Genomic DNA, 24,145 nt, shown 5'->3' with positions numbered 1-24,145 from the left:
GTTTGTACTGCATGACTTGATGCAGCTGTCCACCTGACATTTTTTCTTGTTTGTGAGACTGATGATTTTTGGCCACTGTTTTTGTTTTGGCAGAGGTCATGTTTTCTCTTGTTGGATTTTCTCGCTCTTGTTGCCTGCCCGCTGTTTTGTCTCGGTCTCTTTTTGGAGTTAGGCATTGTAGAGCCCTCTAAAGGTATTGGATCTAGCACTGACAGAGCGGGTACAATACAATTGCTTAGCTCTTCTAGACTTTCCGCTGCGGCGTGGTTCTGTGCCGTTATACTTTGCACTGCGGGTTGCTCCGCCCCCTCCGTTCCAGGAGCCAACTTCTCTCCGACTACAGGCGTACTCGAGCTCGCACAATTCTGTGCCAGGGCCGCACCCACAACTGAACCCCCGTCCTCAGAGGGGGAGCCACCTGAGCTCTGCTCCCGGACCCTCTGTGGCTGCCCGCCATCTGGCTCGACGCCTACTGCTTCGTCACGCTCCGCCCTCCCTCCGGCCAGAGTGAGCGAGACGATTGCTGAGGCGACGTGTCGCTGCGGCTGGGGCTCCACAACGGTGTCACTGCTATGGGGTGGCACATAAGTGCTACATGCAAGCGTCCTCGCCCGCACCACAGATCCTCCAGGTAAATGGAGAGGACACAACGAGGGGTCCAAGTTAGTGTGTGAGACAGCGTTCAAGTCTGCCAATTTCTCATTGACATTCAACTGGTTGATGATATGTACTGTTTTGCTGCTGGTTGTGGCACTACACTTGTGGCTTGTTATAGAAATGTTCCTGCCATTCGCGGCAGTGGAGGCGCTTTTACCTCCATCGTTTTTAGGGCGTGAGCTTCTAAGGCAGCGCCCATCCTCTTCTTCTAGCCCCGCATTGTCTGCAAAAGTTCAGTTGTTGTTTAGCAGCCATTGTATCAAATCTAGTGGGCTAATGCAGTTGTTACACAAATGTCAGGCAGTTTACGCATGTTATTTTTTATTCTCACTGCTTACCATAATGACTTGCGTGTCTTTAGATGGTCGGAGTAGGCGTTGTCATGCAGTAGATTATGAGGCGATGTCCTTCGCCCTCTGTCACTCGGTGGTCTTCACTGAACCATCTGTTACTCGTGGTCAGTCGCAGTCAAATGTTGGCATTAGGATGTTAAAGGTTGGGCTCCTGCTCCGCACCTCCACACAACAGCAAAACAGCAGCTATGAAAAGCGTTCGCCCTTTTGCGTTCAGGCATTCGCCGCAAGGGCTGGGCGCTGGCGTTTTGTAGCGAGGCTCTCAGGTGTTGTGGGCGTGTCCTCCCTCTTAAGTTCTTCCTGAAATAACAGAGCTTAGTTCTCCTCGCGACTACAATCCTCGTAAGAATCTATTTGCCACTGTACCTTCTCACAACTCTCCATCTCCAGGTACTGCTCGCTGGTTTATGCGTAGCATGTGTTCTAAGCAAGTCCACATGCCTCAGATGTCACACATTACTCACCGTAATCATATTTCTGATGCTTGTATCTGCTTAATCACATGCACCCACCCTTCCACCCCTCCTGGAGTTCGAAGGTGCATAGATGCTTCTCTGTCTTTACCTTTCTGCTTACCTACCTTGTACTCCTGCTACACTTCATCCACCTTTTTGTCCAAAACAAAACAATCTGAGGGACCTCGACGTGTAATAGACCATGGGTACAGTAGACGTCACACTAGGAATAGTATTACTAACACGCCCAGTTGACGTCCCTGTTCGTGATTAATGTAAGCCTTATGTATATTGCCAAACGAACCTGCACAAGGCGGGGGACCGCACTCCAGGGACCTCTCATGCATCCGAATGAAAAGAGGTAGTCGGAAGGGTAAAATAATATATTTATATAATGCCCAAGCCTCAGGGAGGGGGAAAAACACAGCAACAGGTTTTGTACCGCAAGGTGCTTGATCACACCTATTATATATTTATATAAGCCAACCTCACACATATATGTAGAAAGAGTATGATTGCGCAAAATGTAAAGTAACTGTAAAGTACCTATAAAACAAGGCATCATCGTAGAAATGCATGGGCAGTGAGGGGTTGCATTGTCTTGGGTGTAGAAATGGATTCCAGTAGATTTCTAGTGCGCTCAAAAGCCCCTATCCGCCATCATCATCCAAACATTAATGCTGATTAGAGAGACTTTCTGCCATTAAAAGGATACCCAATTTGTTCAAGGACATTTTAAATAGGTATTTTATGGGGCCCTAATTCCAGATGTTGCCGTGGTGGTGCCGTGGCCAAGAAACACCATCTCTCTATTGGGCGGGTGAGGGCTGTTAGGTCCTGTGTAGCCGCAGCAGCAGCTCCTCCCTTGCTCCAGCCCTGTATGTTGGTTGAGCGGCAGCTTTGCAACACATTACTGTGTAATGATATGTAATTGATGAGGTATTCCTGTTGATTCCAGAACGGGTCCATGAAGAGATTGACTGCGTAATAGGACGTGATCGAAAACCCATGATGGAAGATCAAATAAATCTACCTTTTACTAATGCCGTCATCCACGAGATCCAGCGCTATGGCGATATAGTCCCTTTATCCCTGCCACACATGACATGCCGGGACACAGAGATCCAAGGATACTTCGTGCCTAAGGTAAACTGTGCTTTGTTTGTTTGTTTTATTTATTTGTATTGCGCTCCAGACCCAAGGCTATCGGGGCGCACATGTTACAAGGATATTCGAAGCTTGGTTACACAGTGAAATGGCAGATATACATAAATACATAGCATTATAATCTATACCATGCATATTTACAAAATGGAGAGGCAGAAGTACATTACAGGTATATACACGAGTTAATAAGAGGGGAAAAAGGTAACAGGTAATTTACAGGTTATATGTTAAGGAAGGAAGCATAGAGTGAGACCTTAAAAAAATCAATAAAGTTGGGCGGATCGATTAGTGGTCAGCCGATTTAAGCCATTTAATGCACTTAGATTTGAAGCTCATATGATTGGTCTTCACAAATGGGAACTGGGCTGCTTTAATCGGGAAACTACTGCCTCCTACCTTTGAGAGTCTGAAGCTGGGGACGTGGAGAAAATTAGCGTAAGCTAGTCCAGAAGGTCTGCTGGTGGTCCTTCTCTGGAATCTTTCTGTTAGATAGCTAGGTGCGGCATGATTCAGGGATTTATAGGTAAGTGATGCTATTTTCAACTTGATTTTATCGTTTGTGGAGAGCCAATGATGCTGTCTTCTAGTTACAGCAATGTGGTCTCTCTTGGGTATTCCAAGAGCTGCTCTCAGGGCATTGTTTTGTAGTATTTGGATTTTTTTAATGATAGATTATTTTGGAGCTAAAGTAAAGGGCATTACAATAATCCAACCTCGACAGAATGAGGGCTCTAGCTAAGATAATACAGCTATTGTTAGAGAGGGAGGGTTTGCCAGTTCTTATAAGTTTGCACGTATAAGGGTTTTTACCCCCCCTGGCCATTTTGATAAGGTTGCCATCAATTATAAAGGATAAGTATTTTGGTCCTAGTTTCTTGAGGTTGTTGGGGGTGCCCAGGATGATGATCTCAGTTTTGTCATCATTTAGGCATAGACAATGAGTGGCCATCCATGCCTGGATGATGAGATACACCCTATTCACCAAGGCCAAATCCTCATCGTAATATCCTGAAAGTGCAAGGCGAATCTGTTAGCATCTGCATATTTAATGTAGGTGATACAGAGATTGTTCAGATCACTGAAGAGGGGCTTAGTGAATATGGTGTATAATGTAGGAAAGACACATGAGCCCTGTGGGACCCCGCAAGCGATAGGTATTGGGTCAGCAGCTGCGGAGCGAGAGCATACCCGCATAGTTCTCTCACTGAGAAATGATTAGATCTAAATTATGGCCTCCCTGGAAAAGGTTGCTGCTGAGTCGAGATGACTGCATAGGACATTGTGATCCACAAGGTCGAAATGCAGCCGATAGGTCGAGGAGGAGAAGGGGGCGGATTTCCCCTTAACCCTTAGTTAATCTGTCTTCAAATGAATGAGGGCTGTCTCTGTTCTGTGTTGTGGCCGGAACCCAGATTGGCATGCTCCAAGGAGGTGGTGAGATTCCAAATACTTCTGGATTTGTGTGTAGGCGACCTTATCGAGAATTCTTAAGAGAAACGGAACAGTTGTGATGGGCCTGTAGTTAGGAGGTATTAGAGGGTCAAGAGTTTGTTTTTTTTAAGAGGGGAAGTACCCACGAATCTTTGAGGTTGGTCGGGATACTACCACATGCAAATTAAGCGCTGATAAATTTAGAGGCAAAGGGGGCTAGATCCCTTGCAGCATCTTTGATGAGCTGGGCTGGGCAAAGGTCACTCTGGTAATTAAAGGGTTTGAGAGAAAGTATACTTTTTTCAACCTCGAGGATGGATATTTTAGAGAAACTGAAACGAGTGGCTGGGGTTTTGGTGAGAGGCTTAGTGGAGGAAGGAGGTGCAAAGGTGTGGGGAGTGTTAGGAGGTGGTGACTTTGCTGGTGCGTTCGCGACCCCCATCTTAGAATCAGGAACAGGATTATTCACAGATGAATTCAAAGATGCTTTTTATGTGCTATTTTGGTTTGGAGGGTAGCTACTTTGTTGGACAGTGCGTGTTGGATGCTGGAGCACCAACTTTTATCTTTGGTACAGATGTCTGGCATAGAAATAGGGTTTTCTAACTCTTTCAGGATTGTAAACAGCTCCTTCATGCTGGAGTCAGCTTGGGAGATCCGATTATTGTAGGATTCTTTTTTAGCTAGGCAAATTTCTTTTTTATAGAGGGTGGAAATCTTAGTGAGTTTCAATTGTTTGTCTATTGATGGGAGCAGATGCCACGCGTCCTCACAGGTTCTTTTTTTTGTCTTAGATCTTTGAGGTATGGGGTGAACCATTTATTCAGGTGAGATTTAGGCTTGCTTGGTCTTAGTTTAAGAGGGGCAATTTGTTCTAGGGAAGTTGCCATAATTTTGTTATACTCACAGACCAAGGTTTCTGGATCGGTATTGTCCAGGAGGGCGATGAGTGTGGGGAGGATAGCTGAGATGAGTCTGTCGGTAGTAATGTTTTTTTTTATTTCTGGTTAAGGTAGGTGGAGCATTAGGGATCAAGGTGGGGAGAGGTCTGCTGGTATTGAGAGAGAAAGACACAAGGTAATGGTCTGTCCAAGGTAGAGGGGAGATAGCTGTGATAATGGCATGGCAGTTGAAGTCAGCCACCCAATCTAGGATTCTTCCTTTATTGTGGGTGGGTGATGAGACTTTTTGGAGTAAGCCAAGTTCAGTCAGGATGGCAGCGATTTCGGTGGCATGCTTATTAAGCATGTCATTGAAACCTAAGTTGAAATCACAGAGAAGTAGGACTTGCGATGTAGTTTTGAGATTATTAGAGATTATATTGGATATATCCTCCTCAAATGTACCAATGGGACCAGGTGGTTTGCAGATCAGATGGAGGGTTAGAGTTTGTGAGTTCACTAACGGGAGTTTAACTGTGAGTATTTCACACAAATTGAGATTTTGGGAGGGGACAAGTCTCATGGCTGGGCTAGATTTGAAAATGAAGGCGATGCATCCACCTCGGGTCTCGTGTCTGTCTTGTCTGAAGATGGAGTAACCATCAGGTACTGCTAGCATAAGTATGGGACCTGCTGCATCATGTAGCCTTGTCCTTGTTAAGGTATGGAAGTCCAGGACGTTTACTAAAATCAGGTCTGTAATTTCTGTGGCATGGGCAACCAAAGATCTGGTGTTTAGGAGGGCTCCTTTTAGTGAGGGGGCGTCTTTGTTAGCAGTGTGGCAGCGTAGGTTGACGATTTTGAGTTGACGATTGCAGAGTTTAGTAGGTGCTATACTATCGGTGGCATGATATTTGGAATTGGTGGTAGTTTGAAATAGGAGTGCAGTTAGTAGTTTGGTTGGGCATGGGTGTGAATCTAGAGAGGTTCATACATTTTGGCTAATCTAGATCTAAGTCGTGAGTTTCTAAAAGAGATGTTACAGGGGGGTTGGGCATGGCTGAGCATTATGTCGATGTACTCCTATGTGTGGCTTGCCTGTCTTGCCATGTGTTGGCTATGGTCATAATGGGGCCGGTCAGGCTAAGTGTGACACAAATGAAGGGGCTGCTGGCGAGGCAGGTAATGGTAATGGTAATGAATAGAATGACTAGTCTTGTGAGATCAGCTGTGTTAGGCATACTATAGATATTACAATAGTGTGCTTTAGAAAGAACGCCCAGTACAGAGTATGGAAAAGGCCTAGTTGGGATCAGTAAAAATCTACCAGCTTAGTAGCAACAAAGTGGGCTAAGACCAGAGAGTTCGCGTAGGCAACAAGTTGTTACTTGCAATAATCCATACGTGCAGTACTCATGGTCAATGACTTGCAGAAAAAGGCTGTGGCACTACACTCTGGTTGTGAATGCTCGCACATAGTGTTTGAGCGTAGTTGGCAGTTTGGGTGACTATGCAGTGGGATGTTATACAATAATACTCACGTGAGAAGGCTGTGGGCAGGTAGAATTCATTACTGAGTTAGATACACTGCAGCGCAGTGCCCGCTAGCAGGAATGGACAGTCACAAACTTACTAGGTGGGCCAGATGAGCCAGTCACGGTAGATGATCAAAGGTAGTTGTTGGGCGACAACTTGTGGAGGCATAAGAGAGCTGGAACAGTGTCTGGGGGACCGGAAAGGCACGTCCAATGATCCTCCCGGCTCCGATGGGCTCGGGACAGGAGGAGAGCCTTAGTGTTTGTGCCTTCGTGTTGTGGGCCGGCTTCACGCCTGCCGGCTTGAGATTGGTGCTAAAGAAGCACCCAGCAACCAATCAGGGATCCAGCTGGAGGACCTGGCTTGGAATCAGGAAGAAGGTGCAGCTCCGAATAGGCGAGCAGCCCTCTTGGAGGATTTTTGCCTCGTGTTGCTTAATGGTGGCTTGCGACAATAGAAGCAAGTGCTATGCAGGCAAATATCAATGCAGATGGTAGGAGCCTTAGAGATAGGGGCAGTTAAAATATACTGAGGAAAGACAACCAGAGGGATCTATTGTGGGATCTAAAAGCGTCAGGATAGAGGAGGCAGAATATGAGGGAATGCGAAGAGAGTGGATACGAGAAGGTGATAAAACAGAAGTAAGTGAGTTAAGGGGTAATTCAGCACAGGTGAGGAAGAAGAGAGAGAGACCAAGTGCAAGAAAGAAAAAAAAAGAGAAGTGGAGGTAGTTATAAATTGGAAAAGCTGGTTAAAGATGGTCTCCGAGACAGAGCAGTGACAGACAAGGGGGCAATGACAACAAACTCAAAACAAAATATGAGGTAATAATGTTTGGCACACTTTCTAAACCCCAATCTTGGTAGCTAACATTTGGATGCAGCTGAGTACCTGTATTCACCCCGACCTTTTCATATGTTTGTGATTTGAGACTGCTGGGGAAGGCCAATGCCCCAACCCTCCTGTCAAATTGGCAAACCTGTCAACACGCCCTCATTAGAATAGTGTTGCTCTTATTGCACTCTTTTTACTTTACCAACAGACCATAAGCCTCATATTGACTTAAATGGACTTATCTTATTAGTTATATGATTTCACTGTCCTAGAATACCCAACGTGGTAAGAGCTATCTACAAGTATTTGTTCAGTTGGTTTCTTGGCATGCTAACTCTTCAAAGCTAGTCCAGAAAGGTCAATTTTTATTTTCAAGGCGGGATTAGTAGAACAAATATTCAAGTCCACTATAAGGAGGTTAATGTGTGTGCTCACACCTCCCCTTTTGTCATCTATGGTAGACAGCTGGCAAGGATGTTTAGTCCCCATCATCTAGATTATTCTCCGAAGTGTAAAATGTGTCACAAACAGAACAGTGGGGGATACTAAGTAAGAGTGCCGGGATGCATGAAAGCCTCTTTGTTCTGTAGCCACTGGATCAGAGGCTTTAGTCACCAATCCTAGGTGGCAAACCCCACTAAGAGCAGTGTTTCCAAAATCAGGGAGGAGTCTCAGCCTCTTTTATAGCAAAAAGCTCTAAATTGTTGAGTAAGAGGTCAATAAAATGTACCCTCACTCTTGGTTTGTTGCCCATGTCCCAGGGCTCCACCCAATGATCCCAGGTGGCAGTCTATGCACAGACCAACATTTTGCATACTTTTGGGTTTGAGATCTGGGATTCTCACAAAGCTGTAATTTGACTGCAACACTACTTCTGCAACAGAATTCCAAGAAATCTCTAAGCACACACTTGAGTTGCCACTCCTGGCATTGGCCTTGGCGTCCAGCCAATGATCAACTTTGTCTGTCCCTTCCCAGATCCTGGTTCTGCAAGCACAGACAGAGTTGAGCCTCTTTTGGCATGTTATGCCCTACATTCTCCATATCAGTACTCCCAGAGGCCTCAAACACCTTCCAGTCATCGATTGGAAGTTGCTGTCCCTATCTAGGGCAGATATCTGCACCCAGAAGAAGGTAAAGCCTCCACCATGGAACCAAACTCTGACTTGTGTGATGATCCACCAGATCTCGTCACTTCAACCCATGCTGGAGCCATTCCCTATGAGGCTAGGGAGGTGAGGACGCAACTTAATAATGCTCCTAGGGGTGGTAAAAAGCAGGAGGACCTCATGGGGCGAGACTCCACTCATGGGGATTAGGACGACGGTCTGGTGAAAGACCTCCCTAAACCCTTACTCCGAAAAGACTTACCTTTGTTGACTCCTTCCTTTTATTGTGTTATTGTGACGTTTCTACTGTCTCATCTGTAAATCAGAGGAACCAAAAAGAAATGGCGATTAAACCCAACCAGAACCGATATAAAAAGTATTTTGGCTACCGGGTTTAAAGTTCGAGGCTACTAAAATAGCCTAAAACAATACTGCATTATGTGATATAATCGCGGTAGGAAAATTAGGGTATGATACCACTGCCACCAGCCAAGTCTTAATGTTAAGGGAGCGAAACAGTACTCCAAGAGGTACAGATAAAAAGGGCTAAGAATTAACCCTTTCCAATACTCCATATACAATGTTTTGTACTGGATCTGTGGTTAAATGACTATGTAAAATTAATGGCAACTTTACCTGTTTCTGGGGGACAGTAGTCAGCCCCAGAAATGGAGTCGTGGGAAGTCGAAATAACAACCCTGTGTATATGCACTGAAGGTGCTGTGTAACACACAAAAGTGGGGGGCTACTGAAGTGGTGTACTCCAGAGTCCACAATCACAAAAACAGATGAAATACACATGGCAAAACACAGGTAAGAGTGGTGGAAAGAATAAACTCCAGAAATCCAGCAAAGCTGTTGAGGGACTCACTAGGTAAGGGACTTTAGCCATAGAATGAGAATTCTCCCTAACAAGGATGAGCTGAAGGATGGAGATGATGGTATGGTAATGTACTATTCCCATCCACCCCAAAAATGTGGCATCAATGCACAGCCGCACAGTATGCAGATGTGGTATTGAAAGCCAAAGCACTGCACAGTTGGGTTTTAGCAGATAGGATTAGTGGGGTCAGAGGTATGATGGGAAGCAAAGTAGTTAACTGGTGGGTAATGAGAGATACGATGAAACTAAGCCAGTAAATAGCACCAAAACTGTGTGCTTGTCTACCCTGTAGAGTGAATATTTGTACACTGCTGAGGATCCATGGTGATTGTCCAACCCCTCGGAGAGGGGCCATCCCCCTTCTGCTCCTCCTTTTTCTTCGCTCCTCTACCAATCTCGACACCTAGACCTCTCTCTTCATTGCCCTGCCTGGCTTCATCCACAGCTTGCAGTAGCACCTGATCCTTCAGTGTGGTGATGCCCAGCATGTTGATCTGTGGCTTACTTCTCAGTTTAGAGAGCTTTTATACCCTTTTGAGATAATCTAGTGCTCATGCGTCTGAATTGGCCTAACCTGGCAATCATTTCTGCCACCTTATTGGTGGTTGTAATTTGTTGCAATACTTACTGTGATTTTTATGTGGTTTTCCAACTTGTAGACATTCATCACAGAATTCCTCACCAGTATACAAGCAAATTCTAATAACATCTTGATACAGGATATTAATCTATGTTTTGATCAAATACATGACCCCAGTACCAGCCTATTTACTCAGGCCATGTACAACCTGCAGTTCAATTCACCTAAATGCAATTAATTCTGCCCGGTTGTGCATAGCAAATACAAAAGAAAACAAATACAAAATACAAAAACAAATCATGGGTAATTAAACTCACTCCTAACAATGAATATGCCCTGGATATTAGTTAGTCTTGTGTTGCTCTACAAAATACTGTACACATCACTCTCATGGTCAGACAATCAACTCCTTCACAGCGACCATGAACCTCCCAAACATGGCCCAACAAACAAACCAATTATTCCAAACTGAAAGAACATATTTCGTTCATACAACTCAATAAAATAAACTAGAAGAATTTTGATGAGATCTTCCCCTCTACAAAGAATTCCTCCATCTTGATTATTTATTATACGCCCAAACCCAGAGGTGTCACGGCGTAGTTACAGAACATTTTAATTATATGGTTACAGTAGGATTAACAAATATATATATATCACAAAATTTGAGCATAATACAGTTAGGCTAATGTAGAACATAAATAAAAAATTATCTAGCGTGCAGTTTTTCGGCAGAGGCAGGGGAGTAGGTCATATTAGGATAGAGGGTACATAGTCCATCTCTTTGGTTGATGTAGTCGGAGAGGGGGATTGGCATTCAGCTAGAATTTGTTGAATAGCCATTTTTTTAGTGTCTTCTTAAAACATTGGTTGGAAGGCTTGTTTCTAACGTGCAGTGGGAGTGTGTTCCAGAGTTTTGGAGCCATTAATGAGAAACTGCTTCCCCCTGCCCTGGAGCATTTGAAACGTGGGACAAAGATGAGCTTTATTATTTGATCTCCGCGATCTTCTGGTCTTATTCAAGGTGACAGTGTTATTGATGTATGAAGGGGCCTTCTTCGCGAGACATTTATGGGTGACACAAAGTGTTCTGAATATGATTCTGGCTTTGACAGGTAGCCAGTGGGCTTCCCTCCAAGTCGTAGAAATGTGGTCACATTTCTTTTAATACAAAGTCTGCCCGCAGTTCTTTATTTTGCAACAGTTTTAGTTTTGCTAAATTGGCATTCAAAGTGTCTAGCAGGAGTACATTACAATAGTCTAACTTCAATAAGATGGAGCAAGAGTAGTACAGTTTTGCAGCGTGAGGAATTGGCGACTTAAAGGCAATCAGTTTAGAAGTGTAGGAAGTGGCCGATGAGAGGGCGTTCACGTGTTTGGTCATTGTTAATTTTGTATCAAGGTGGATGCCTAGAGTTTTAACCTGCTTTAGTACTGGAATAGGTGTTCCAGCAATGGTAATTGATGAGAAGTCAGAATGGAGGGGATTGATTTTGGCTGGGGAGCCCATGATGAGAATCTCCCATCTTCTCATTGATGAGGCATAGACTCTTGATAGCCATCCATTTTGAATTATCGCGTCCATTTTGAATTATCGCATAGATTTTATTGATCATGATTGTATCCTGCTCGTATACCAGTGATGGGGATGAGGATCTGGGTGTCATCAGCGAAATTTGTGTAGATGACACTAGCCGCAAATAGCAGCTTAGTGTAAGCTTTGTAAAGGGTGGGCGACAAGCAGGATCCTTGCGGTACTCTTAACGGTACTAGGATAGGATCTGCAGCTTCCTTGCCAATGTTGATTCGGGAAGTGCGATCTGCAAGGAAGGTTTTGACCCAAAGGGTGGCTTCATCTGAGAATTGAAAATCATTTGCCAATGTGGTGCATATTTTGTCATGATCCACTGGATCGAATGCAGCAGACAAATCTAGTAACAGGAGGATGCAGAGCTTTCCGGCGTCTCTTATGGAGTCCATCTGGATTTTAAGGTCCAGGAGTGCCGTTCTGGTGCTATTATTAGGCCGGAAACGGAATTGTCTAGCTCCTAGAAGGTGGTTTTGTTGGTGGTTTGTTTGTATTTGTGAATAAGCTATTTTATCAATTCATTTCAGCAAGAAGGGAACTGGTTATGGGGTGATAGTTCGTGTGGACTGTCGGGTCCAGGCAGTTTTTTTTAGAAGCAGGGTCACCCAAGCTTCTTTGATACTTGCAGGGATGGTATTTGTGCTGAAAGAGGCATTAACACATTTAGTGATGACGGGAGTACGCGTGGAAGCACACAATTTGACTAGCTGTGCTGGGAAGCTGTCTTCTTTGCAATTGGAAGGTTTTAACTTGGAGATCGTGTGTAGCATTTAATTTAGTCTTGGCTTACTGGTGTGAATTTGAATTGGGGGTTTGCGTTTGTGTTTTCACTGATTCCGTCCATAATTGGTGGGGGTGTATTTTTATTAGCCAAAAACTTTCTTTTTGAGGAGATTTTTCCTTGGAGCAATTCTGTTTTTGGTGCTTAAGCACTCTGTATAGTGGTACACCAGGCTTTGCTAGAGTTGACCGGCATAGTAGATAGGGTGGGATTTTCCAGTTCTCCAAGTATTGAAAGAGCTCTTTGGAGTTTGAGGAGGCATTACTTATGCGGGTATTCAGGGCATTAGCTTTAAGCGCTATGATAGCTGCTTTGTATAATTTATTTTCTTCCAAGAATGCTTTGGAAGAGTCAGTGGTGAGAGATTTTGTATATATGTGTTCCATAGATCTTTTATTATGCCTGAGTAGCGCAAGTTCTTCCTTGAACCAAAAATGTGCGCGTTTGGCTGGACGTCGTGTTTTAGTTGTAAGTGGGGCTAAGGAGTCAATGGTGGTTTTAAGACAGTTGTGATCTATGTCTGCAAGACAACTAGGGTTGGTGTTCAAAAGGGTAGGGATAAGGCTGTCTACTGTTAGGTTATAAATGTTTCTTATTTCAATAGTATCCACTGTGGTAGGGGTGGGGTAGAGTTTCTCTTCACTAGTTAGTGTAAAACTAATTAGATAGTGGTCCGTCCAATCAACTGATTTGATGGAGTCTATTGAGATATGGGCATTTAGAGTAAGTATCCAATCTAATATTCTGCCCTTTTCATGAGTTGGGGCATTGGCTAACTGGGTGAAATTCATGTCCGTAAGGGACGCATGGAAAAGGCTTGCTTTATGGTCTTGTTTGTCATTAAAACCTAAGTTGATGTCCCCTAGGATTATAAATTTGGGTTAGGCTTGAGGTGCGGAGTAAGGAGAAGTGGGATGTCCGATTCTGGCTGGTTGCTATTGTTGGGCGCTCTGTAGATAACCAAGATGTTAGTTGTAGTTTTAGGGTCTTTTGTGATTTTGACAAGGAGTAGTTTGTAGCCTTCTATTGAGTCAACTGGGGAATATCTTAGTTGAAGGCTGGTTTTGGAGATGATAGCCATGCACCTCCCTGTGCAGTAAGTCTGTTGGTCCTAAGGATACTGAATCCTGGTAGGATAGCCATTGCTAGTAGGGGGCCCGAAGTTTGGTGCAGCCAAGTTTCGGTAACAACTAATAGATTAAGTTGTTGATCTAAAATAGGGTCATGGGCCTCAAAGGCATGGGCTCCAAGTGAACATACATTGAGAAGTGCACCTTTAATTCTGGGAGGGGGCTCTAGAGGAGGAGATGGAGGGACTATGACCTGAGGCCCGGGTGGGTTGGGGGGGGTCTAGGCAGAGTGAGTTTGGTCATGGGATTATGCTGTAATGTGATCTTGTTAGGTTGAGGTGTAGAGATGGTCGCGATTGGCTGTTTTATAGGGGTGTTGTGAGTGGCTTCTGCGGTTGAGTATGGCGTGTATGCCTTATGGTCGGACTAACAGAGTGGTGATGGGAGGTTCGTGCCGCTAGTCTGCTTAATCTAGTGGTTCCCAAAATAGGGCGCTTAGTAATGAAAGAAGGCAATGTTGGTCTGGAACAAGATGTCACACAATAGGCGGCAATATGAGTGGGGTTGAAGTTGAAAAAGTCTTGTTGGTGGCAAGTTTGGTTATCAATGTGTTGATGCTACTATTCCCAACATCTGCCTCGAGATTTTTAGCAAAGCAATAGCAAAAACATATAAAACCATGTCATTGAAAATCCCCAAGGAACACTATCCTTACTCCAACAAAATAATAATAAATGATAGCCACCATGAAAGAGCTAGATGTGACATTGGGCATACAAGGAGGGAAATTCAAATCAACTAATGAGAAATTGCCCATTGCAAAACAAGATGCATTAAACATCTCTACATTATTTAATAGATCCCCACTTAACTAGAAAAAGCCCTAAAGCTTTGAGGAATGTACTAACACCATAGTGCCTGGCTTCCAGTACAAAATCATCAAAATAAAAAATAACTTTAACTTCACAAAAGGTCATTATTTCAACATGGAAATGTGACACAATGGCCCTCATTACGAGTTCGGCGGTAACCATGCCGCTATTGGCGGCCTGGCTGCCGCCGAAATCGCGTCGGGGTCTGGGTCCTCGGAATGAGGACATACCGGGCCATTCCGAGTTTGGAAGGCCCGGTAATTCCTCCCTCCAAGGACCCGGACACGGTCCTTCCCCATTCCCATTTCAGCCCCCATAGGGCTGAATGGGAATGGGAGAGGGAGCAAACAACGGCCATTACAAGATGGCCCATTGTTTGCTCCCTCTTCCCCTCGCGGGACGCGTTAAGCACGCCTGGTTTTCCCAGGCGTGCATACCATGTCCCGCGAGGGGAACTCGTAATGCAGCGGTACGGAGTGAACGGTGCCGGCACCTTTTACGGCGCCGTTCGCTCCGTACCGCCAGGGTCGTAATGAGGCCCAATGTCATGTCTCAGGACAGAGAATGTGACAAGGGAGACCACGGGGACTGAGGTCCACCAGCTCTGTAAACAGTCACATAGAGGGTATATGGAAGACCTTCAAGTTATGTAGTACAACCATAGCCACCTTTGTTTTGACCCCACACCTCCATGAGCACTGGGGATCCCCACTACCACTAGCAGAAAAGCCCCTTTGTGCATGTCATGAAAACTCTTTTGCCAATCAGAGAGAATGTGTAGTTTTTTTCTGGAAAAAGAATACTGACAAGAAAGACAAATAAGCCAAACAAAGATTTGAGTCACTGGCCCCAATAACTTAGGATCTGCAGCTGTGGGAGTTCCTGGAACCCTCAACAATCCTATAAAGGAATAGTGATATTGGATACGTATAGCAGTGGCTACTGTTGACGCATGCCCACAAATCTGGACTTTGGGCATACCTGGAAGCTAGCGTGAGACAAGGAAATCTTGCTTACCTACTGCAGTCAAGGAGGAGCTCTGGAATCGGCAGAGTGGCCACCACTGCTATGAATGACAGAAAATCTAAGATGGTGGACCACACAGAAATAATCTAGAGGTGTGAAGCTGCTCATAACCCTGTGGGGCAAATGTTCTTGTTAGCTCCTGGCTCCCTTGTTTCTTTCCTTCCCTCATAGTGTTCTTCCCCCTATTATTGTAAAGCTCTCTGTTGCTTCCCAAAGCTTGGTCTGCACTCAGTAAATACCCTAATAAGAATAACAGTAATAATAAAAAGATGGTCGTTCCATAGTGAATGCGCCAATCGAAATCTTGCTTCCCACATCCATGCAGTTCAGCTGATCAAGCAATTGCAAATCCTGCAGATAATCTGGCATGAGCATGAAAGGTTGAAGCTAACCGAGATGTGGAAATCAGAGTTCTGAGCATGAAGTAAAGATCAGTGTGGAGCAGCAGAAAAATAAGAGATGGAGACAGGAACAGCACTGGAGGAGGTGAAAATGCAGAGAAGAAAGAAGAGGGGAAAAGATGACCGCAAAAATTGAGGTGCTAGAGGAACAATAAGAAATAGAGGAGACAATCAAACAATTTGATCGAAGGTGAAGAGGAGAAAGAAGACAGATGAGGAGGGGATAGTTTTCAAATAGAGAGTAGCATTAACGAGGAGGAATGCTAGAACATCAGAGTTGTGGTTGGAAAAGGAGTGCCTATATATGCCCAAAACTGAGGTAGAAAGAGAGTGGCAGAGGAGACGCAGTTTAGAGCATTTCAAAGTCGAGGTAGAACGAAAGGAGAAGCATAGGTAGAACTAAGAGTTGCAGATCAAAGAGGAGCAAGAAGGACTTAATATGGAGGAAAAGGTGAAGCAAAGAGGGCCCAGGTCTGAACATAAACTGCTGGTGACTCCTGGGTTGGTGGATGAGCAGTACCTATGAAGTTCCTGGACAACCCCAGCATTGGTCAAAAAATCTTAGTCTGACAACAGACCTACTTTTCAACAGCCCACTGCAACAGGGGTTCAGAAATACTGTGCATTTGAGTAATTTGGGGCAAGGCTCACAAGCCAAAAGGCCTTTTATCCTTCATCGTACTTTCCAAACTGAGGTCCCTGATAACTGGAGCCAATGCTACCTTTTAGACTACCAGCATTAAACAAGCCTCTAACAGGAGCAGCGTCCTTTTTGCGGCAGTCAAACACTGTTGAAACTGCATACCCGATTGATGTACTAGAATCTGTAGATAACTTAAGGCTACTAGCGCCTTTACCAACAAGATCAATACCATCAGGTTCGCTAGATGATACACAGTTGTACCTAAAGGTCAATGACCCGCAAGATATTTATTAATCACCTACACTCTTGCCTTGCAATTATTCAAATGTGGATGACAAGTATCTACTTAAAGCGTGACTGCCCCCATTCCCCACAAGGTCCCGGGCCACCTTTCGAAGCAAGAACCCACGCAAAGGTGTCTGGATGAAATGTACTTGGACGGGTTCAAACCTCACTCACCCACTCGGCAAAATCCATAGGCTTTATTTTGATAATCTATCCTTCCAAATGCAAATCATGAAAAAAACCTCAAAAGGCTTGGTATCAGGTCTCTCAACTCGCACGATCACGCCCCTCCTCCTGTCCCAGAACTTTTGAATGGTGGTGGTGTTCCTAGTGATTTTGCACATCTTTGGGGGTGATAACCTCCCTGCAGGCTACGGCTGCTCATCTAGCCCCCTTCACCACCTGGAGCTCACTCAATAAGGGGCTCTTGTAAACATGACTGCATTACTCCCACCTTGTGCGAATTACACTGGCTCTTCTACCCTACTAGGATCTCACTCAAAACTGCATGCACGTACAAGGCAACCACTGCCAGTACGCCAGTATACCTGATGGTCAAACTAAAAACTTCAGGTGGCACACGGTCATCTGGCAGAAAGACCATCGCCCTTTTCATGCTGCACTATGGTCCCTCTGGAACTCCATCCCAGCGGCATTTTGGACTGCTCCAAGACTCCTTCAGTTTACAAAAGACCTTGTTCTTCCAACAATATCTTGGTGTAACCAGATTCCTCCTATCTTGTGCACACCTTCATCCTTATATTGTGCTGTGATCATTATAACTAATGTCTACTTGATTTTTTTTTTTTTTTTTTACAAAGGTAGCGGGCGCCCCTCTCTCGCAAGAACAGACATGATAACCTGTTCAGTGGTTATTAACCACTTGAGAGTTCGCAGCCACTGCTTTTACTCACTGTGCCTTTCACAGATGGGAAATATCCATTTGCATATCAGTCTTTGTCCTGCCCAGGGGCAGTCAAGCACCGAAATACAATGGCAATTCCAATCTGAACGAGAGTACCACCAGCAACCCCATACACGTGTTTCACCCTTCACCCTAGGTTACCTGGGGGCAACCAGACGTGGACTCCCTGCTCACTGTGCTTAGAGAGGCTCAGCTTCACCTCACTGATGATGCCCAACAAGGCTGAAACACGTGTATGGGGTTGCTGATGGTACTCTTGTTCAGAGAGGAATTGCCATAGCATTTCGGTGCTGGACTGCCCTTGTGGGCGGGACAAAGACTGATATGCAAATGGATATTTCCCATCTGTGAAGGTACAGTGAGCAAAAAGCAATGGCTGCGAACTCTCAATGTGGTTAATAACCACTGAACAGGTTATCACGCCTTGTTCTTTCGAGAGAGGGGCGCCTGCTACCTTTTGTGTATTTTTGAAAGGAACTTGGGGTTGGTCACCCTAGGTTACCTGGGGGCAACCAGACGTGGACTCCCTGCTCACTGTGCTTAGAGAGGCTCAGCTTCACCTCACTGATGATGCCCAACAAGGCTGAAACACGTGTATGGGGTTGCTGATGGTACTCTTGTTCAGAGAGGAATTGCCATAGCATTTCGGTGCTGGACTGCCCTTGTGGGCGGGACAAAGACTGATATGCAAATGGATATTTCCCATCTGTGAAGGTACAGTGAGCAAAAAGCAATGGCTGCGAACTCTCAATGTGGTTAATAACCACTGAACAGGTTATCACGCCTTGTTCTTTCGAGAGAGGGGCGCCTGCTACCTTTTGTGTATTTTTGAAAGGAACTTGGGGTTGGTCACCCTAGGTTACCTGGGGGCAACCAGACGTGGACTCCCTGCTCACTGTGCTTAGAGAAGCTCAGCTTCACCTCACTGATGATGCCCAACAAGGCTGAAACACGTGTATGGGGTTGCTGATGGTACTCTTGTTCAGAGAGGAATTTCCATAGCATTTCGGTGCTGGACTGCCCTTGTGGGCGGGACAAAGACTGATATGCAAATGGATATTTCCCATCTGTGAAGGTACAGTGAGCAAAAAGCAATGGCTGTGAACTCTCAATGTGGTTAATAACCACTGAACAGGTTATCACGCCTTGTTCTTTCGAGAGAGGGGCGCCTGCTACCTTTTGTGTAATGTCTACTTGACTTGTTAAATAGTAGCTACTAATATTTTTCTCTATGACCTGTACAGTGCTCTATTTCTCCGGAGCTTTGTGCTATAAATATTGATATATTATTATTATTAATAATAATAATAATAATAATAATAATAATAATAATAATAATAATAATAATAACAATAATAATAGTAGTTGTGCCCACTTTTCCCTCATACATCGTATACATCCTGAAAACTTCTCTGAAAGCTAAGAGGTGTCAGGCCTTTAACCCCAAACACCTAAGTGACTTTTTATTCATCAGGAAGGTGGAGTTCAACGTACAAAGGGAAGGACTGGGTACCATGGTCCTACAGGGGCACCTAACCACTTATTGTTTTTTTTAACTATACACACTCAGTTAACTGCAATCCCTTACTTTCTGTTGGTTGTAAGAAAACATTTTGAATATTAGTGCTTGGCTTGGCGTCATCTGTGGATCACTCTACCGTGAAAGAGGTCAATCTGACACCAGAACTTTTGGAATGTCACTAGATCTCATCCGATGAATTTGGCAAAATAACAAAGAAATTAAAAGCATTAGCTGATGCATGTTACCATAGCCCATGTAACCTAATCAAAAAACGCATTATCCCTCTGGTTGAATTTCTGCCCTAATAAGCAGAAACTAGCCATCTTTTCATGAAAGAGGAACAATTGAAAAAATATCAAAAAGATTGCACCTCAGTGGTAAAGATGGGGAATTAAAATCTATTAATTCCAATATTAAGGGCATAGTACTCCAAGAGTTGTTCGATCTATGTTAAACTCTCTTTCTAACTATATGCAGGCAATGTACAGGTTCTTCCGAACCCAAATTCCTACATTAATAATACACCTATTACTGACCTCCAAAAAAACCTGGACTGAACCATTGATAATACCCTTGGCTTGCTTGAATTCATCTAAGACAGAAATAATCTTCTTTGGACTTTTTATTCATAGCAAATTACCATTCATATGAAACCCACTTATCCCCCACCACCTTGTGGGGCCATTCCCAACAAATTAGAGCAAGTGAGTTATCTATAGGGGATTTATATGGACACTCTTATTCCAAACTCAAATCAACTGTCCCAAAAATCTAAATTCTGAATCCTTACACTACGGAAAAATATCCTGTACCTGGAAGTGAGAGGAAAAGATGTGACCGGAGCCCTCGTACTATTTCATCTTGATTATATCAACAACCTCAACCGAGTAAAAAATGTAACCCAACTACAGCAACTTGAACAAATCCAAAATAAGACAGCAAGACTTAAGGGCCTTATCACAAGTTGGGCGGTATCCCACCGGTAAATCCGCCGGAATGTCACCCAAAGCTATTACTGTTACCACCACTTGGTTTGGCAGTATTACCGCTGGATTACAAGTGGCTGTGACGTTGTAAATCCCCATGTCTTTTTAGTCCATAAGACTCAATGGGGCATTTTTGGTGAAATTATCGCGGCATTAATTGCACCACAGTAATTGCACCGAAAATAGGCGGAAAGTCGATAGCACAGCGAGTGCTGATGCAGGTTCATCCTAACTTAGGGCCTAACTCAGCCTTTCATCCTTCTGAGGTCGATAAATGAGCACCACACACTGTGGGTAATAATAAGGAGTGCTCAGATACCTGAGGGTTTGTAGCGCTAAATAAATGCTAAATTATTATTATTAACCTCCAGCTGAGAGCTGGAGGTGAATCCTCCTACGTTCCGCCAAACCTCTGATTGGGGGATGCGGTAATACAGAGTTAACGCTATTAGCACTGCATTTTTACTGCAACGCCCAACTTGTGATGAGGCCAACTTCTCCCCAGGACTGAAAACCCTCAAAAAGTTCATATACATTTCACTCACTTTCCAAAATGTAGAAATATGCATCCCTGGATAGCTGATCACTTAAATTAACGTGTACATACTCACTAGGCGAGCCACTCCAAACAGCCTAATGATACTATGGTGCAAAAGATAGAGACATGGTGGAAGGTCTCTGGCTATATTAGGCGCCTAACACTGGACCATCCTCTTCTCCAACCTTAAAACTGAACACAACTTCAGGAGGTTCCCAAGATACCTAAAACCACGGCTCTTTGAATCGGTTATCCAACCATCCTGTAAAAACCAGTCCTTAAACCTGTCTCGGCTGTCTATTTACCTCTCCCACAGGACTGACTACTCGCTCTTCATCAGCACTTGGACATTATTGACTAGCATTTTCTCGCCCACTTGCCTATCCATATATTAAACTACTAAAGTTAAATATGTCTTCTTAAGCACTGCAAAAATGTATCTGATCTGTCAATTATCACCCATAGTGTTCACTTATATGTACCTGTGCTGCAAATTTATGCCAGTAACTCAACCTTGCATTGTTGTTTCTTCACCGTTTACTTAAAGTTCCTAGTTTCTAAAGGTGCTTGTATCCACATTGCGTGCAAGGACATTTTGGGGCTGTAACCTTGATCATTTCATTGCATCCCTTTTTTATGTGTATGTATAAAATATTGTTGCACTCTGAAGCAGCATTCCCACGGGTTGGTTTTTTAGCTAACCACCAAATGTAACAAACAAATAAAAAAGGCAGTATTTGGAGTATCACATGCTTTTTGGTGGTTGACATATGCAGTAAATATAGCATGCGGTAGCTCCTCGCAAACAAAAGGTCAGCAGAAACGGGCGGTATCCAGAATACTACCTGTTACCTTTGCTGCCAAACTCGTAAACAAAATTTTCCTAAAATACAAACTTTTCCTCTAAGAGTTTCAGAGACGAACAACCACCACACTCAAAGGCCTGAGTATAAATTACGTTTGGATTAAATTATTGTAATGTCACTGAACTTTGGTGCACTTGCCGCATATTGTGCTTGTGCAGTGCCATGGAAATCTTGTGTTGCATTTTGGAATGATCCCAATCTAACTCTATGGGTTTACTGACATTATATTTTCTAGGGCGTCACCATTTTCACCAACCTTTCTTCTGTCCTGAAGGATGAGAGTGTTTGGGAGATGCCGCACCAGTTCCACCCAGAACACTTCCTGGATGCTGATGGAAACTTCATGAAGCGAGAGGCGTTCATGCCTTTCTCTGCAGGTAAATTCAGAGACAGGTGTGTACATTTCACAAATCTAGTTTTATTTTTTTTAAATTAGGTTTATAGGTACAATCATACCATTTACGTATTTATAAAAAAATAAAATATTCAAATTGAGGCCAATCTCTGGAGACGTATATTTTGCGTACCCAATAGCACTCCATTCGCTATTATGCGATAAGACATTGGTCTCTACTCTTTAAAAACTAGAGCGCTATGGAAACATGTCACTTTATTATAAAATGATGTCCTCAGATACAAGTTTTTGTCTTTACACAGATCTTAAAGACTCTATAGCAAACAAACACGACAGCCATTTAAATCTTTTCAGAAGGATGCTTGTGCACACTCTCTGAATTAGGTTTTGTTTTTCTCTTAGGGATCTATTAACAAATCCAGATAATGTAAAAGAGATGCTTTATAAACATGATTGGGCAACCACAATTAACAAAATGCATTCCTACATCTCTCTAAAGCACTTAAAATTAGGCTATAAAGCAGCCAAAACCATTGCACCATTCTTAACTATTTAGCCCCATCACGCCACTATCCGACAAAACTTTATCAGTTTTCGATTGAATCTTATTCCTACAAGAGAAATTCTCCTCTGTAACAATCCTATTGCTTCACAGATAAAAAACTTTCCATTTTGTAATGCTCCCTCTACATTGGAAACTTTACAACATCTGTGCTGCTGTGTAGCGCTTTCAGCAAAGCGAGAACTTTACTTCAAACGTTTTATTTCATATTGTACTATAGATTTTAACAAATTGTTTTGGCAGCTTTGTGTAGCAAGTCACACAACTTCATTATTCATAGCTATTGTGGGCTATCTAAGATCTCTGCAACTTGAATGAACTGCTGTTAAGAATTGTTTTAGTACACTTTCCATGCAATGAATTTCATTAATGCAAGTTTTAAAATTTTCCATTTATTTTACCTGTCGTTGATTTTATCAGTTTCTCTTATGTAGATGTTTATCATGAAATTTGTTTGTACAATCTGGCAAAGGTTAGATGATAACCATGTGACAATGAAAAAAAATTAGAAAAATATCTAGGTTTTACATTTAATGTTTGTAATTCTTATAGTACAAGTACATTTTTAACAGTAACATTTCAAACATGAAAAATATCATCAGCCAATTTTGAAGTTAGTGATTTCTATGGGATTTATCTTTTTGACCCTGTGGTTATTTGCTTGTGCAGGGTCCATGCATTCACATTTTTTCACTGCACTTTATTTTCTTTGTAGACCATTATGGTGCTTGGCCACTCGTTAATGCCCCTTTGCTTTCCTTGTACGCCATTTCACCGACAGGAGTCTCCTTGTGCTTGCCTTATTAGTTTAGGCTGCTATGCGTCAACTATTGCATTAGAGTACCGATAGGGTGAAAGGGCATATGAGGAGGGATACACATCATGGTAGGTATTGTTTGGTTTTTCCCACCCATTTACTGCCCATGGCCTTGGAACAAACTTAACATTGCTGACTTTCATACCCCTCTTGGCAACCCCCGCCCTTCACCCTCTACAGTCCTTGCGACCTGCCTAGCTTCCTTCAACAACTGGCCCAACTTTGTACTTGACCTCCCCCGTCCCCCAGAGCTGAGTTCTGAAAATCACCACCATTCTCACTCCCCCACTTCCAAATTTGATGGTCAGCGCCAACTCTAACTCTATAAAACGGCACACCTACACTACCCATATAGAGAAAGCTATAACCCACATAAATAACTCTTCACTATGCTCCAAAATTACAACAAAACTGCCTCCATCTTCACAGTCCATGTTTTTCTTGATCTCTGAATGCCTTGCTGTGAAAGCAGAAACCATTTGTGCTTTTACAACTCCTTCGACCACCCCTCCTCTCCCTGCTTTCCTCTCTCCCCACACAGGTTGGCCCCTTTACATGACTCCTTCACTCCATTATCCTTGAATGATATGTCCTTCCACATCTCCAAACTCAAACACCTCCCCATTATTGAGCACACTCGCCTCAGGCCTTGTCCCCCAACCTTCAAAGCTGCCATTGTCAACCCTCTCCTGAAAAACCTTTTTTTATAGTGGTATGGCTTAAAATGATCAAACCTTTCACAAACAACAATTTAAAACAATAATTGAACAATAGTAAACAATTATTTTACAGTAAAATCATGAAAAATGAAAAGTATGAAAAATAAGAAACATGGAGGTAAAATCATGTCAATGCATCAAGAATAACTGAAAGTTCTTGCAAACATCTACATAGAGCTAAAACCAAGGAAACGCTATCACCCCGCATTAGGCATGACCAAAGCGTTTCACCTGACCGAAGGTTCTGCGCAGGTAAAAAATAATTAAAATATGTAGTCCTCAGATGTTTAATTGCTGAACAAT

The 24,145-nt window shown here is 43.5% G+C and overlaps 1 protein-coding gene across 1 annotated transcript in view; it reads left to right on the top strand.

Moving 5' to 3' along the window:
- The window catches only part of LOC138581413 (cytochrome P450 2D15-like), a 731,414-nt gene that overhangs the window by 467,550 nt on the left and 239,719 nt on the right, over positions 1-24,145 (top strand). Inside the window, exons 7-8 of the mRNA XM_069652728.1 lie at positions 2,424-2,611; positions 21,625-21,766. Coding sequence (XP_069508829.1) covers positions 2,424-2,611; positions 21,625-21,766 — 330 coding nt within the window. The remainder of the gene's footprint in view (positions 1-2,423; positions 2,612-21,624; positions 21,767-24,145) is intronic.

Source organism: Ambystoma mexicanum, chromosome 3p (genome assembly GCF_040938575.1).
Source record: "Ambystoma mexicanum isolate Mex_15411 chromosome 3p, UKY_AmexF1_1, whole genome shotgun sequence".
Taxonomy (NCBI): Eukaryota; Metazoa; Chordata; class Amphibia; order Caudata; family Ambystomatidae; genus Ambystoma; species Ambystoma mexicanum.
Note: the sequence above shows the minus strand (reverse complement) of the source record. Positions and strands in the feature narration are given on the sequence as shown.